This window comes from Diadema antillarum, unplaced genomic scaffold, assembly GCF_040938485.1.
Source record: "Diadema antillarum isolate AM-2024a unplaced genomic scaffold, OU_Dant_1.0 scf00000001, whole genome shotgun sequence".
NCBI classification, from domain to species: Eukaryota; Metazoa; Echinodermata; class Echinoidea; order Diadematoida; family Diadematidae; genus Diadema; species Diadema antillarum.
The window spans coordinates 2,500,787-2,517,791 of NW_027270890.1; the positions used below are offsets into that span (position 1 = coordinate 2,500,787).

The 17,005-nt window shown below is 38.3% G+C and overlaps 1 protein-coding gene across 1 annotated transcript in view; it reads right to left on the reverse strand.

Moving 5' to 3' along the window:
* LOC139721525 (alpha-mannosidase 2x-like) overlaps positions 1–17,005 on the reverse strand; it is a 220,830-nt gene that overhangs the window by 96,665 nt on the left and 107,160 nt on the right. The window contains exon 16 of the mRNA XM_071632875.1: positions 9,862–9,984. Within this exon, the coding sequence (XP_071488976.1) occupies positions 9,862–9,984 (123 nt within the window). The remainder of the gene's footprint in view (positions 1–9,861; positions 9,985–17,005) is intronic.

The window sequence follows — 17,005 nt, forward strand, 5'->3', positions numbered from 1 at the left end:
TTTTTTTTTTTTGCCTTATGTATAGATGGAAGAGAAAGTCTCAAAGCTGTGCATGAACCATTACCATCTTTACCACTTCCTAGCAACCACCAGTTTTTTGTTTTGTTTTTTGTTTTTTTTAGTTTCCAGCATTTTTTTGTAAACCCAATAACAGGGGGTGAGGGGGATGAGGGGGATTTTCCACATCTTCACCAAACTTGGCAGATAGCATCTTTATGGTGATATGATCTTAATTTGTTAAAATGAGCCCCCCCCCCCCCCCCACACACACACACACAGAGTTGCCAACCTTTGGAAGCACAAATTATTACTCAGCAGCTCCAAAATTCATATTTTAAAAAAATCAGAATTCATATTTTTTCAACCTCCCTCTTTTTGCTATTTTGAAATAAACTCACCGATGTGTGAGGCCTACAGGCCCTAAGCATAACATTACGACACATGCTGAAGTACCAAGCTGGTCACCAGCACGATAAGGATTCATAACTATGCAATGTTCAGCGTTCATTGATTGCTTACTCGGAACAAATGTGTACTAGTGCATGTATGTACCTCCAAAAACTTGCTGGGCTGGTTATGGAAACTTCCACTATCTAGCAGGGGAGAGGGAATACTTTCATCTTCTCAAGAGAAGGTGTGAGCGAATGCAAAACTTTGTTGGGTGTTTCCAATTATTGTTTACTATAAAACATAGTCAAGTGTTGTTTTCAGGCTTTTTCATTCCATTGGATTATAAACATATTTCCCCAAGTATTCCAATTTCTTTTCCCCTGACTGGAATCACACCTTAACCCTAACCCTCCCCCCCCCCCCCATCTGGGTACCCCTGAATCCGCCATAATCAACTAGAAATATCACTGAAGGTGATTAATACCCCCGCCCCGTGACGACAGTCTTACCCAAGGAATGATCTTTACTTGATCTTCCGCCATTAATATGCCGTTACCATGGCAACGCAGCTTCCGACACGTCCAAAAAATATGTCTTGCACATCTTCCCACCAAGACCAATGTGTGTGCCACATTTCATGAACTTCAGTCGAATACAGAGGAAGTAGTTCAATCCGCAAGATCTTTCCTTGATCTTCTGCCATTTATATGCCGTTACCATGGCAACGCAGCTTCCGACACGTCCGAAAAATATGTCTTCCACATCTTCCCACCAAGATCAAGGTGTGTGCCACATTTCATAAGCTTTGGTCAAAAAACTGAGGAAGTAGTTAAATCCGCAAGATCTTTCCTTGATCTTCTGCCATTAATATGCCGTTACCATGGCAACGTACTTTCGGGTACTGTCAAAAAATGCGTCTTGCACATCTACAACCAAAGGCACACATCTGTACCAAGTTTCATGGAAATTGGGCAAAAACTGAGGAAGTAGTTTGCAACACAAAATTTGCCATCATTTTGGCTCATAATATGTGAGCTGTTACCATGGCAACATACTTTTTGTCACTGTCAAGAAATGTGTCATGCTGACCTATATCCTAAGACAAACATTCAATATGAATTCCATGAGAATTGGAAGAACACTGATGAAGCAGTTTTGCCATGAAGCATTTTGCCCTATATTTTACCAATAACATGCCGTTACCATGGCAACGCACTTTTTGCCACTCCGGAAATATGTGTCTTGCACATTAACATATTCAGATGAACATCTGTCCCTAATTTCATAAAAATTTATCAAAACTGTGGGAGGAGTTCGCGACGCAAGATTTGTACCCATTTTTGCCCATAATATGCCGTTACCATGGCAACATACTTTTGGGTACTGTCAAAAAATACATCTTGCACATCTACAACCCAAGGCACACATCTGTGCCAAGTTTTATGGGAATCGGTTGAAAACTGAGGAAGTAGTTCGCGACGCAAGATTTGCAACGGACCGACCGCCCGACCGACCGCCCGACCGCCCGACCGTCCGCTGATTCCTATATACCCCCTTCAAACTTCGTTTGGCGGGGGTATAAACATGCAATTTCATAGCACTAGTTTAGGGACTCTGAGGCTTGGGGGGGGGGGGGTGGGGGCATGGCCCCCGTGCCCTGCATCCCTGGATTTGCCATTTAACTGTCATCAATGTCTTTATAGCACCAACCTATAACTAGCTCTATCTTATTTGGTTGTAGAATATAAGGAGAATTTTGATAAAATCTTAGTTCTGAGACTTTGAGGTCTCCCCCTTTTTCCGGGGGGGGGGGGGGGGGATAATTTAAACAATTGAGATCCCATTGCCATAATGGTGCTACCTGCCAATTTGGTTGAAAATCTATCAAGGATTTTGATTACCAGCTTTATACACAATATAGCTATACATGAAAGTAAATGATTAGTACATTTCCCGGCAAGACGTTTGCACATTTTGCGGCGTTTGCACATTTCCCTGCTCCACATGGTCTCCTGTTGGGCTGCCTTCCCCCCACACACCAATAATGTACAAGCAAATGAGGCTGCTGCTTACCAGAATCAATGATATCCTTTTGCAGCTGACAACCTCTGATGCTTCAATCACACACAGCCATGTCACAAAACTGACTTGATCCGGGTGAAAATGAACTGGATTAGTCCCGGAATGGAGGGTAATTTATGCTACCTTCACACATGGCCGGATTTCGAACCGGGTCCATAAGGAATTAAAACCGTATCGACCAGGTTCGAGCCGTAGAGACCTGTATTGACCCGTATTGAACGGTATAAATATCCGCTTTAAATCCTTAACTGAATCCTTTTCAACCCCTAACGACCCGTGTCAACCCGCTTCGACCCATACTGACCAGGATGTAAACCATGTCATCATCTGTTGCATGAAGGCAATGTGGTATACGGCAAAGAGTGGCATACGGTTTTACGTTGCAGGTTGCAGCGGGTCGATGCGAGTCAATGCGGTTCAAACCAGGTCAATTTGGATTTCTTCGGTACATTGCACCAGCAAGCTTTTCCAGCCCTCTTGCTTGAGCTGCTTGCCTTGATGCCTTTGTGAGCTGGCTCACGTAAAGCATGCCTTTGGGACTGTTTCTTAAACATTTCTTCAAAAAAGTTATGCTCTATCTATCAATCTGTGCTTTTTATCAAGCTTAAAATCTTCATAACACGAACCTACGATCAGGGTTAATTATATGTCCGATTTGCTAAGTTATGCTCAACAAATAAGTGGAAGATCAATTGTAACTCTTAATGGAGCAGGCCTATATGTAGGCAAGTGACAATCTTGACAATTGTTCTAGCAAGACAAGCAGTTGGGCATTTTTGCTGAGAAAGCGTCGGGTAATGCAGGGAGCTTTTTCATAAGTGTGCAAATATTCTTGTGAGACATTTTTTGACCATCTTCCAGCTTCAGCTCGTGTTTTATTTGTAGGTTAATTAATCCATGTTATATGAGTCCTTATTTAGATGTATTTCAGAAAGTACTAGAAACTTGTGTTGCTACTCACAGTGTCATTTTTCATCATAAATTTGTAATTGGAGTGTTGGAACCGCAGGACAGTTGTTTGACATGTGGATACCTGAAATGCCCTTTTGAGTCACTGCAAACGTCATACATGTACAAGCGTAACTCGCAAGTTAACAGTAAACAACGCATGTATGTTACTCTGAAATCATCGTGATCTCGCCAGGTGACAGTAGCGTAAAAATAGTTGAATAACACATGTTAACCTAAATCAGAAGAAGAAACAAACGCATTTATTAGTTTGAATAGATCTGGATTTGTCCATTATCATTTAACAAATGATAATCTAAATATGAGTGTCTATGATTAAAGCCGAAATAATTTATGAAATCATCGCGATCTCGCCGGGTGACAGTAGCGTAAAAATAGTTGAATAACCTTTGTTAACCTATCATACTTAATCGATGTTCAGAAAAAGAAACAAACACTTCTAACAGTTCAAGAACGGATGTACAAAACACGAAGAGATTTCGGAAGAAAATAAAGAACGCATTTTTAATCCCTTCGGGCGCAACGATCATACACTGTACACTGTATAAAATTACAGCCGAAATGATTCATGAAATCATCGAATTCCCGCTGGGCACCAACAGGGTAAAATACCTCGCAAGTTAACGGTAAACAACGCATGTATGTTACTCTGAAATCATCGCGATCTCGCCAGGTGACAGTAGCGTAAAAATAGTTGAATAACACATGCTAACCTAAATCAGAAAAATAAACAAACGCATTTATACTTTGAATAGATCTGGATTTGTCCGTTATCATTTAACAAATGATAATTTAAATATGAGTGTGTATGATTAAAGCCGAAATAATTTATGAAATCATCGCTATCTCGCCGGGTGACAGTAGCGTAAAAATAGTTGCATAACGCATGTTAACCTATCATACTTAATCGGTGTTCAGAAAAAGAAACAAACACATCTAACAGTTCAAGAACAGATGTACAAAACGCGAAGAGATTTTCGGAAGAAAATAAAGAACGCATTCTTAATCCCTTCGGGTGCAACGATCATACATTGTATGAAATTACAGCCGAAATGATTTATGAAATCATCGAATTCCCGCTGGGCACCAACAGCGTAATATACCTCACAAGTTAACGGTAAACAACGCATGTATGTTACTCTGAAATCATCGCGATCTCGCCAGGTGACAGTAGCGTAAAAATAGTTGAATAACACATGTTAACCTAAATCAGAAAAAGAAACAAACGCTTTATAGTTTGAATAGATCTGGGTTTGTTCATTATCACAATTTTAACACTGCATTTCACAATGAAGATTTTTCTTTCTTTCAGAATGGTCTACCTGGTAGATTTGCGCAAAAAGGATCTTAACCTTCCAAATTCAATCCTGTCGCATATTTTTCAAGAACGGACGTACAAAACGCGAAGAGATTTTCGGAAGAAAATAAAGAACGCATTTTTAATCCCTTCGGACGCAACGATCATACATTGTACAAGATTACAGCCGAAATGATTCATGAAATCATTGAATTCCTGCTGGGCACCAACAGTGTAAAAATACCTCGCAAGTTACGGTAAAGAACGCATGTATGTTACTCTATTTGCGCTGGTGCTTAGAAAAACTTAACAAACGCATTTTATACAATCTGATTTTGTTCATTATCATTTTACACTGTATTTCACAAACGAAAAAAAATATTCTTTCAAAATGGTTCAACACAAGAGGAAGAGATAGGTGTAAAAAGAATCACGAAAATAATATAGGCCTATACTTCTCAAGAACATAATGTGCAAATATTAACTCATTTCAACCCCTAAGTACTTTTTCGTCTAATTCACAAATGATTTCCCTTTATTCTCTCAATAATAATGATCCATAGTTGTGTAATAACAACGCAAAGGATGTTCTTAACTTTCATTGATGGGTATAATATGACATCGTGCTTATGTTTTTCTTTGTTTTTGATGCGTACGGTTATAACGAGATAATATCGCCGGTCCCACGGACCTCGTTATAACGGGGTTTCACTGTACGTACATCTACCTACAAAAAGGCAGACTTGCAGAAAACAACCATGAGATAGGCCGGTCGCACTGCAGCAGAGTAGCGCTAGCTATCTAGAGCTCGCATGTGCAGCCTAAATGCGGACTTGCGATAATTGCGCCTTTGGAAATAAGCAACCACGAGGTTGCGATATCGTCCGTCGAGTAAGCTAATCATACACACAAGTACACGTGCACATGCACATGAAGGACGCAATAGACACAATATCTGCGTGGAGTTTATTACGAAAACAGTTTTAATACGAGAAACCACAAATGTGACAAACTATTTTTCCTTTGTTGCTAAGAGAAATCAAATACCATTTTTAAAGAAATATCTTGAGAATGATTTTCCCTGACTTTCCAGAAGAAATAGATGGATTCCCTGACTTTCCCTGACTTTTTGCTTCTGGAAAAAGTATTTTTAAATTCCCCGACTTTCCAGAAATTCCCTGACGCGTACGAGCCCTGTATAATAAAAAGTTGGGGTTCATGTGCTCGTTATTGGGCTAGGAGCGCCCCAATGCGACATATATCATCGTAAGACCCCAAAATCTGGTAAGGAACCTATGCAGGGATGCCCTGACAGGGTGGGTTCATTAATCTCATGCTGTACATTCAAAACTCATGTCATTTCCACAAAACTTGACCGAATTGTCAAAGAAGGCTTACTAATTCCAGAAAAATAACAAAAAGTGGGTGTTCATGTGCTCGTTTTTGGGCTAGCAGCGCCCCCGTGCGATATATAGCATCGTAATACCCCAAAATCTGGTAAGGAACCTATGCAGGGATGCCCTGACGGGGTGGGTTCATTAATCTCATGCTGTACATTCAAAACTAGTGTCATTTTCACAAAACTTGACCAAATTGTCGAAGAAGGCTTACTAATTCCAGAAAAATAATAGAAGTGGGGGCTCAAGAGCTCTTTTTTGTGCTAGCAGTGCCCCCATGCGATATATATCATCGTAAGACCCCAAAATCTGGTCAGGGACCTATGCAAGGATGGCCTGACAGGGTGGGTTCATGAATCTCATGCTGTACATTCAAAACCCATGTCATTTTCATGAAACTTAATCAAATTGTAGAAGAAGGGTTACTTAATGTATAACAATTGTAAAAAAATGGGGGGGGGGGGGGGGGTTCGTGTGCTCGCTTTTTTGCTATCAGCGCCTCCTTGCGAGAGAAATCATTGTACGACCCCCAAATCTGGTCAGGAACCAACGCAGGGATACCCTGATAGGACACATGAATCTCATGCGGTTCACTCAAAACTCCATGTTTTTTTTTCAAAAAAACAACAAAAAACAACAAAACACAAGGCAAGTGCCAAATTGTGTCTCGCCCATTCACATAGAAGAAAGTAATGTTTTTCTAACTCCTGGAAGTTCATTGACCCGCCTATGACCTTTGACCTTGTGATGACTTTCAACTCCCAAAAGGACATTCACCGTCCAAGTTTGGTCACAAACGGACATAGGGATGAAAATTTATGTGCCATAATCGAAACGCGCCATAAAAACATAACATTAAGCCCTAAAAGTTTGTTGACCCCTTTAAGTGACCTTTGACCCTGTGGTGACCTTCAAATCCCCAAGGGACATCTACCATCCAAGTGTGGTCACAAACGGACATATACATCAAAAGTTATGAGTCATAATCAAAACATGCTGTAAAAACTTAACATTGGGCCCTACAAGTTTGTTGACCCCTGTCTGTGACATTTGACCTTGTGGTGACCTTCAATTCTCCGAGGGACATCTACCATCCTAGTTAGGTCACAAACAGACAAATACATAAAAAGTTATGAGCCATAATCGAAATGCGCTGTAAAAACTTAACATTGGGCCCTAAAGTTCATTGACCTCTGCCTGTGACCTTTGACCTTGCGATGACCTTCATGTTTGGTAAAATGTGTAACTTCGTATAACCACTCTCCCCTCCAAGTTTCATTGAAATTGACCTTTGACCTTGATATGACCTTCATGTTTGGTAAAATGTGTAACTTTGTATAACCACTCTTCCCTCCAAGTTTCATTGAAATTGAAGTCCTCAGTAGAGAGTTATTCAAGTTTTTGTAGCGTTACGGATGGACGACAGACGCCGCACGCGATCCCTTAGTCTCCCCACACCTCCTGTGGGCTCGACAAAAATGAGTCACAATTGCAGTGATGGGTGGAAAAATATTCAGAAAGGAAGGTCCATGTGCGTTTTTGTTATTATTTCCCTTGCACAGCCATAATGATATTATGTGGACGCAAGCGTGGAAAACTCCACATTGACATGCTTGTTTGTTTGTTTTACCCACTTGCTGTAACCATGTGCAGAAAGTGATACTGGAGGAAGAATAATAAATATAAGGAAATGAGAGTTTTGGCATTAGTCTGACGGTCCTCTAAAGGAAAAACAAATCTTGATATAATAGCATTGATTGTAGATTGCATTTGTTGGTTGTTGCAGTGGTTGGTAAAGTGCGTGTTGTAAACTATGAAGATGTACCTTCAGTAACCCCCCCCCCAAAAAAAAAAAAAAATGCTTGGATTCTCCTTTTGTTACACTAGATTTGGTAATCAAAAATTAATACCTGAATGGTGAAAGTGATAAATACATGTTTGGTAATACTTTCATGACCCTTTATTTTGTAACCAAAAATGAAAAAATATTTTGTATTAGTAATGACAAGTTTAGATCTAATTTAGACTTAGATTTAGGTTAACAGATGTATCCAGAATATTTTAGTTGTTAAACCTAAAGATGTAATGTGTGTCATATGTTTGTTGTTGTTGTTGTTATTTTTAACACCTAGTCTAGTAGACTAGTACTAGTCCTCGACTAGGGCCTATAGGCCTTGGTACCTTAGGACTCTATTTGGCCATGTTGATAAACAGATAATGAACTGCATGTCACAAAACAGATCTATGGATTGAAAATGGAAACAGCTCAGTTCCACTTCCAAGCTTCACGATTCTATCGATCAGTATTGTGCTACAATGACCATGTATATGCGGCTCGGACCGCCGAACTTTGCGTAATACATACAGATTGTAACGCGTACAGTCGGCAGGCAAGCTGAGCGAGGCTGCCCACCACAGCTGCAGTGGGGAACAGTTGGGTATCCGTAGGTACTACACTCTAGCTCGATCTACCAACTAGCGGCTGCTCAGCTCAGCTCATCACTCGTGCGTGCGTTTCTACGTTCTTTGTTACGTCACTAACCAACCTGTGCAGCTAGGATGCCCACATACATAACTGAGGAACATCCTTAAGTCTCCTTGATCCATTTGTTTCAACAAGTAATCGGAAAAGTAAGCAATCACTGTATCAGTGTTGTGCCCCTAGCAGGTAAGAATCATGATTGTAGTTGATCATTTATCACGTTTTTATAATTTTCATGACAATTAGTGTAACAAAAACAGATTTGTAGTTGTTTTTGTCAGTTCTACGTACATTGTATTTCTGCCCTTGTAGAAAGAGGAAACTTTTAGCTTCTTTTCATCGACAAGGTCTTTGTCAGTGCTCAGTGTCAAGTTAAAGGGAAGATAAACCCCAAGAGCAATGTGGATTGAGTGAAAGCAGCAACAATAGTAGAACACATCAGTGAAAGTTTGAAGAAAATCGGACAATCGATGCAAAAGTTATGAATTTTTAAAGTTTTGGTGTTGGAACCGCTGGATGAGGAGACTACTAGAGGTTATGACGTATGAGTGGACACCAATACCAAGAAAATATAAAGAAAATTCTACAAAAATCCATTTTTCATGAAAATTACAAATTCCATCAACTTGATATTGACATATGTTAAGGGTAGCAATTATTCCCTCTGGTTTCTGAAAGCGGTTGGTCCATTGCTCTTTCATAATTCTAGAAAAGTGAATTTTTGTTGAATTTCCTTTATATTTTCTTTGTATTGTTGTCTACTCATACGTCATATCCTCTAGTAGTCTCTTCATCCAGCCGTTCCAACATCAAAACTTTAAAAATTCATAACTTTTGCATCGATTGTCCGATTTTCCTCAAACTTTCACTGATGTGTTCTACTAATGTTGCTGCTTTCACTCAATCCACATTGCTCTTTGGGTTTACCTTCCCTTTAAATAAGAGAGGATGCTGTTTACAGATAGATGGCTTGAGCTGAGTTTTTCAGCAGTTGTGCACTTATCATATCAAGACCAGTGGCTTTGGTACTCTGTTATTTCTGTGACTAATCAAATACAAGATCCTCAGTCTGTAATTTCCATGAGCTTGAAATTAACACAATAATCAGGGTACACTGCTATATGTGAAACAGGTACAGTAGGACCTTAGGTTTGAGCAAACATTTGTATCAAATAGACTCATAGTAGCTGCTCAGATAAAATAATTGATCTACAAGGTCTTTACAACAAATAGAAAAGACTTACCTGAGCTTCTCCATCTGGTAGAAAGAGATATGCCCCACTCTTTTGCTTATCTCTAGTTGTGCCGTACGTCATAAACTCAATCTCAACACCAGTCTTCTTTTTATCTGCTTTTGTTACCACAGACTGTCACAAAGGGGGAAAAAAAACCAATCTACAACAATTAGTATTATAAGTTTCAAGGCAGTAAAGCAAAGAAGTCAGCAGATAGAACGTGCACTCAGACAATATCTCACAAAGCTTTTTCAAAAGGTTTTGCAGAATTTTTTTCCAAAATAAAAATGAATCTACACATTCAATAGAGGATAAAGGTCTTCCCAGTAATTCAAAACATGGTAGTGAACCTCTTGCTCAAAATGCTATAGCTACTGATATAAATATGAATGAATTGCTAAGAAATGGGAGAATAGTACGATTGTAGACTTTCTCTTACATGTATTACCATATTCATCTGGGACAAGGCTGCACCTCCATTTACCACCAACTTTCATCCAAACTTTGGAAACAAAAAAAGAAAAAGAAAAAAAAAAAGCTGAAAAGCTGGATTTTATTCTGGTCTGAGCTTTCATCACTTGCCTGAATTTTGACAACAAATCTCTATCATAGTTCTGCCTCTTGGGAAGCTTCCTACAGCCCCTTTTACACTTTAACTGATCACATCACAGGTCATCATGGATTGTCGTTCTGGGATCATCTGTGCTGTTTTCGGCATGACCGCTTTGACACCGTGAAGTCATCTGGCATGATCCTTGACCTTTCGGTATGTCCATGGAAAAAATGAAGCTTGCTTGATTTTTCATCCTGGACACCACGGATAAAAATAATTTTAAACTCTTCCTTGTTGCCTCCATATTCACCCCAGAACACTCTGTGACGACATCAGGAGGTCCGTATTAGCATTGATCCAATCTGGGATTGAAATGCTGTATATTTTACCAATACAAACTCATAAAATTCTTGAAAATTGCTCACACTTTACTTTCACACTGTCCGTAAAGTGATTGCCTGAGAAGCCAAGCTTTTGACCCAAACACTTGCATCTCCTGGTATTTTGTTTTTGGTTTGTTGTGTTTTGTTTATGCTGTAATGTTGCTGCAAAATAAGAGTTTATGCAACTAAGAGTTTTATCTTCATGGTGTCGACAAGCAGAAGCATACCGTTATGTGCTGTAGATTTTCAGGTGTGCCTGCTACACGTAACCCTGAAGGCATATTGCCCGAGATGGATAAATTATCAAATGAACACCTACAAGCATGAGTCATTTGTCAACATTTTGGGGATATCCGTGTAGGACTGGGAACCCAGTTGCATTCGTGCTCTTCCTTAATGTCTATGTTAGCTTTGTATACATTTCCAGCGTGGTTCACATTGCTACCTTGCCTGTCAGTGTAGACTCTGTACTTGTCCATGTAGATGCCAAGTTAGGATTGTATTCACACTAGCATTGAGAGGAAAATCATGATGTTGCATGCCAAAACACCACGGATTATGATCCCTGGTGATCCATGAAGCAGTCCGTGAAAGTGTAAAAGGAGCTTCATTTTACACTTTGTGTGTGTGTGTGTGTGTGTGTTTAAGTGTGATTATCAATTGTAAATACAGTCAACTTCGGATACCTCGAAGTCGTCGGGACTGAAGAAAATGGTTCGAGGTACGCGTACGTACGTCGAATTTTCTTCGACTTATCCGACGTTTATCGATGTTCAACATGGTATCTGTTATAGTGCCTACCGATTGTTTGCATGCTTGTCAACTGGAATTGAATCGACTTTTATACGAATGAATTGAATGAAAATTGAAATCAAAATTTCAGAAATGAAGATTTTGGTGGCCCTATCGCGCCACCAAAAAAAAGTCGGATGTTTGCCTTTACTTTTGAAAATGAACAGCGGTAACAATCGGCTCCGTAAGATACTAAAATAAATGTCGGATGTTTGCTCATATACTTTTGGAAATGAAAAACGATAAGACTCAGCTTCGTATGGTGCTAAAACTAATGTCAGATATTTGATTTTGCATTCGGAAATGAATAAGGATAATATTCGGCTCCGGAAGATGCTGAAATAAATGTCGAATATTTGCTTTGACGTTCGGAAATGAAAAACAATATTCAACTCCAAACGATGGTTAGATAAGTGTCGGATGTTTCCTTATACTTTCGAAAGGAAATAGCAATAACATTCTGCTCCGGAAGATGCTAAAATAAATGTCAGATGATCGCTTTTATGTTCGGAAGTTGCAGTAATATTTTGCTCCATACGATGCTTAAATAACTGATGTTTGCTTTTAAATTTCGAAATGAATAACAGTAACATTCAGCTGCGTTCAATGGTATAATTAATGTTTGATGTTTGCTTTGACGTTCGGAACGAGTAACAATAACATTCAACTCCTTACGATGATAAAATAGATGCTGGATGTTTGTTTTTACGTTCGAAAATAAATGGCAATAACATCAGCTCCGGAAGATGCTAAAATACATCTCGAATGATTGCTTTTACGTTTGGCATGTTTGGGAGTGAATAGCATAACATTCTGCCCCATTATGATGCAAAAAAAATATTGGATATTTATATTGAATATATTAAAATAAACGTCTGATGTCAGCTTCGACGTTCAAAAATGAAAAACAGTAACATTCGGCTCCGTACGATGATAAAATAATTGTCAGATGATTCATTTCACTTTCGGAAAAGGACAGCAGTAAAATTCGGCTCCGTACAATGATGAAATAAATGTCGTATGTTTTAAATGATTAACGGTAATATTCGGCTCCGTAAGGTGCTAACAGACTTATAAATGTTGGATGATTGCTTTTACAATAAGAAATGAATAACGGTAAATTTCGGCTCTTTACAATGCTAAAACATATGTCGGATGCTAAAAATGTCGGCAAATGCTCCCACTTTTTCATTTCAAACGTAAGTTTTGACCTCCTAAATATATAGGCATCAACTTTTATAATAATCTATACGCCTATTTGCTAAATCTTAAAACACAGAATCTAGATGATTGGATTTTCTATTCATTTGTTTTAGACATGGGCATCTGTATCACTTTCATAATGCTTAATATTCATTTTTCTATATTTTGTAGGAGCGATTTAGTTTTTCTAATGTTTTTCTCCATTTTTTTTTTTTGTGTCGCCAGATTTTAATATCAAGTAAATTCGACCACCAAAAAATAAAAAGCAGTGATACTGGTGGCCCGACAAAAGTTAGTGTGGAGCCCTGTCTATTCTATTCTTTATTATGCTCGGCCTGTACTTCCACATCATATTCCACAATATTTTCATAATAGCATTGCTGAAAAAAAAAAAAAAAATTAAACTTGCGTTCTCGGGGAAGAATAAATGAAACATACTTCGTGAAAGGCAAAAAAAAAAGTTTAAAAAGGCACTACGCAGGAGATTGATGTTTGGACAGTGGACCGTGATTAATGCCAAAGATATAACTGTCAACACCTTCGCAAGTGCACCACGACGGTTAAGAAATCTACGCGCACGGTATGACTATCATGATCAAGAATTAAAACAGTGGTTAAAGAAAAGAAGATGATGGGCAGAGCGTAGTGCTATCATAAGCACTCCATTGCTTGGCAAGGGTGCTACGTGCATACCGTGTACGTATGTTGGTAGGTGTTGGGATTTTTCTTGTCAGCTGTGTACCGGGTATTTCTTTGGGCGCGCGATTGTTCTGGTCGGGAATATTTACAGTCGAGTGTGAAAAGATTTGTGACATGTCTTCTTCGCCGTCCACACGCGCTTTATCGGAGATGCTGAGTGATGTTGCAATTTCGATTCGAGCTACATGCCGCGAAAAACAATAAGTTAATTAAGATCGGGACAGTAGATTTCACTTCGAGGTAACCGAACTTCGAGTTATTTTCTTCGAGCTACGCGAATTTTAATACACGGAAACTCCATGGGAACAATCAGGACTTTCATGCTGCCCCCGAGGTAAGTGATATTCGGCTTATCCGACGTCGAGGTATCCGAAGTTGACTGTATAAGAGGTATGAACTGAATGGTGGCTTGGTGGCAGGATTTGAGTTTAATGTGAAGAATGCTTGAGTTTGTGGCTGCAAAATGCAGATGTACATGTATCAAACTTGAGATTAAAATTCCATTTAAAAAGAGTGTGCATTTTGTGTTTTCATTCACACATATAGCTTGCTACAGTATACAATTGCCGAGTATTGCATGAGATGAGTTCTTGAATTGCAATGACAGCAACATTTATGCAAGTGACTCGTTTGCACTGCACTTTGAATGTAAGAACTGGTTCTATCACCCCCAAATTGGAATGGAAACAACAGCACGTAATCAGAAATGACAAAGAAATAAGTTGTCATATGATTGCATGATGGAGTGTTGTCTGTGAGATTTGATTGATTCATTGTATGATGTCGATTTGCTCACTGGTATATGGGTAATCACATAAAACAGGGACACACTGGTTAAATACCCCCTTCCATTAGTTTCATCATGTCATAGCCTACAAAGTACATGTACAAGCTCTACAGTAATTTTATTCTTGAATACTGTTATGTTGAGGTGTTTAAGTATCTTTCTTTTTGCTACTACAATGAACCGGACACATTTTCAAAAAAAAAAAAAAAGGTGCAAAACCTTGACGCTTTTGGGCAAAGTTGTGTGACATTTTTACTATAATACCAGTTTGACAGATTTACAGCTTAACTGGTGGATAAAAAAATATTTTTATGGCTGAAAAATAATAGTGGACAAGCAAATTTTGAATACTATGAACAAAAGTTATGCATCAAAGGACGGATTTTTGTTTCTTTTTTTGCACAAGTGAATCTCAAGAATGATTAAAGTTCCTTGTGTAAGATTTAGTGTCCTGAAAATTGCTTACACAAGGAATCTTTAGCTTATGAGGGTAGAATCCATATTAAGTACCAATGTTGAAATATTTGTTGTTTTGGTGGAACTCACATAGTTTTAAAGATTGTGAGAGAAACTTGGGTGAAAAAACAACAAACATGAAAATTATGACCCACTGTAATTATCAGAGATGGCTTTGGTATCCCATGAAATATTACGCTGGGGCACATTGATACCTCATTTTTTTGTGTCTTATTACAATAACAATTGCACCTCATTCGTATACTTTACAATGTAGCTATGGTTTCTTTGAAAAAGGTATGAAAAACTGACCACTGTCAGCATTAATTTGAGAAGCAAAACAAAACTGCGGAATGAATATTTGCTCTCCCGCTTACATGAGGAACCTTGGTGAATCTTTTTTCCTGGTCTAAAATTGGGGTTGTGTGATTCTTTGAATAATGTAGTTGATTTTTTATTTCTAACTGACCACTTATATTGAAACAAATGTGAAGTTAGTGTAAAATAGGTATTGAGATGCCAAAATGGAAGGTTCTTTATGTAAGTGGGATACCATGGTGTCCCCATTGCACAAGGAACCATGTTTTTCCAAGGTGGTTCAAGAGAATGGAGTCACAACTGTCGTATTTCCTTTGAAGTCATGTTCGATGCCGCCACTCGTGTATTTGAAGCATGTGGCAAACTGGATCTGCCGCGCAGATAGGAAGACAATTGACTCATGTCTCATTACATAATCATCAGCCACTTTCTACGGAAGATATGTCTTTGTGATGGTAATTACTTTCTGCCATCCCTACTTATAAAAGATAGATGATATATAATAGTAAAGACACAGGGATGCGCGAAAAGAAATTGCACAAAAAATCATGAAGTGAAAATGAAAATTACTTGACTGGCCATGCCCGGACACTAATCTGATATATCTATTAATAAAGAATTATACTTGAAGATTATTCCATATCAGCTTTATTTGTCGGAATCAAGTGGAAAAGTGATAAAACTGGATTTCCTGGATACAGTTTTAAACACTTTCACATGATACAGCTCTGATTTACACTTTTGCACATATTTCTGGAAGGGATTGACCTTTGTTTAATGTGCTTTATCATTGAGTGAGATTCCGTTTCATTTAATAGATAAACAAGCAAAATATAGCCAACATTAAGTTAACGTTCAAAATGAATCTTCAGATTGCTAAGCAAGACCGCGGCATCAAACCCCGTCATCAAAGGCGCAGATGCACCAGTGGAATTCTTTTGTACATCAATAGAAAAGTGACAACTGTTTGAATAATTACAGCCAGTTGGAACTCCATCTCTTGAACCTCCTTGGTTTTTCCCCCATACACTGCTATTTTGTATGCTGACTTTTGAAGGGACTAACAAAATATATACATACATATATATATATACATATATATATATATATATATATGAAGAGTTTGTTCGCAAAAACCGAGAAGTCCATATTTGCCAAATGGAGATATTTGCGATTAAAGGTCAAGAAAAATAAAGAGAATAATAAGAAAAGTTTTGCTTCTTTTGACCATAACTTCAAAAATGTACCTTCATATGTAGTGATCAATATATCATTTAAAAGGTATTATTTTGTACTTTATGACAGAGACCGTACTTCAAAATCTTAAAAAATGGACTTATCGGTTTTTGCGAACAAACTCTTCATATATATATATGGGTGAGAATTTTGAATGATGTACAATTGCCAATTTTCGCACCTTATGACACTCTTTCCCTTAGAACACGCCAGGATGATCTAAGAAACCAGATTCTTTCATGTCATCTCAAAGCCTGGTAAATTACCTTTCAGGAAATATATGGTTTGGTTGACTTTTGACTGATATTTTGCAGTTGACAAGGACTTAAAGCATAACTAGAAATGTCGCTATGGCGACTGGTATGCCTCCGCCATAATGCATGATTTTCCTAATAGGTCTATAGTAGGCCCTACATGTGGACAATGTATAATTACATTTTCACAAAATTGGCAAAATATTAAAATGACATGTTTGTCACAAATGTATTGAATGTTTACCTTCCTTGACCTATGTTTAATTGGATGAATAGGAGAGCATGTATTTGGGGATTTAAGAACTTTAACTTGACTTTGACCCTTTCATAAGTTTATGCACTGAGTAATTTTCAAGGTATGGAAAAAAAAAGAGCAATTTCTGTATTGAACAGTAAATTGTTATCATTTTCATCTGGCCTTTGATTTATAAGAGAATCACTGTCAGGCAGAACATACATAAATATGTACTAA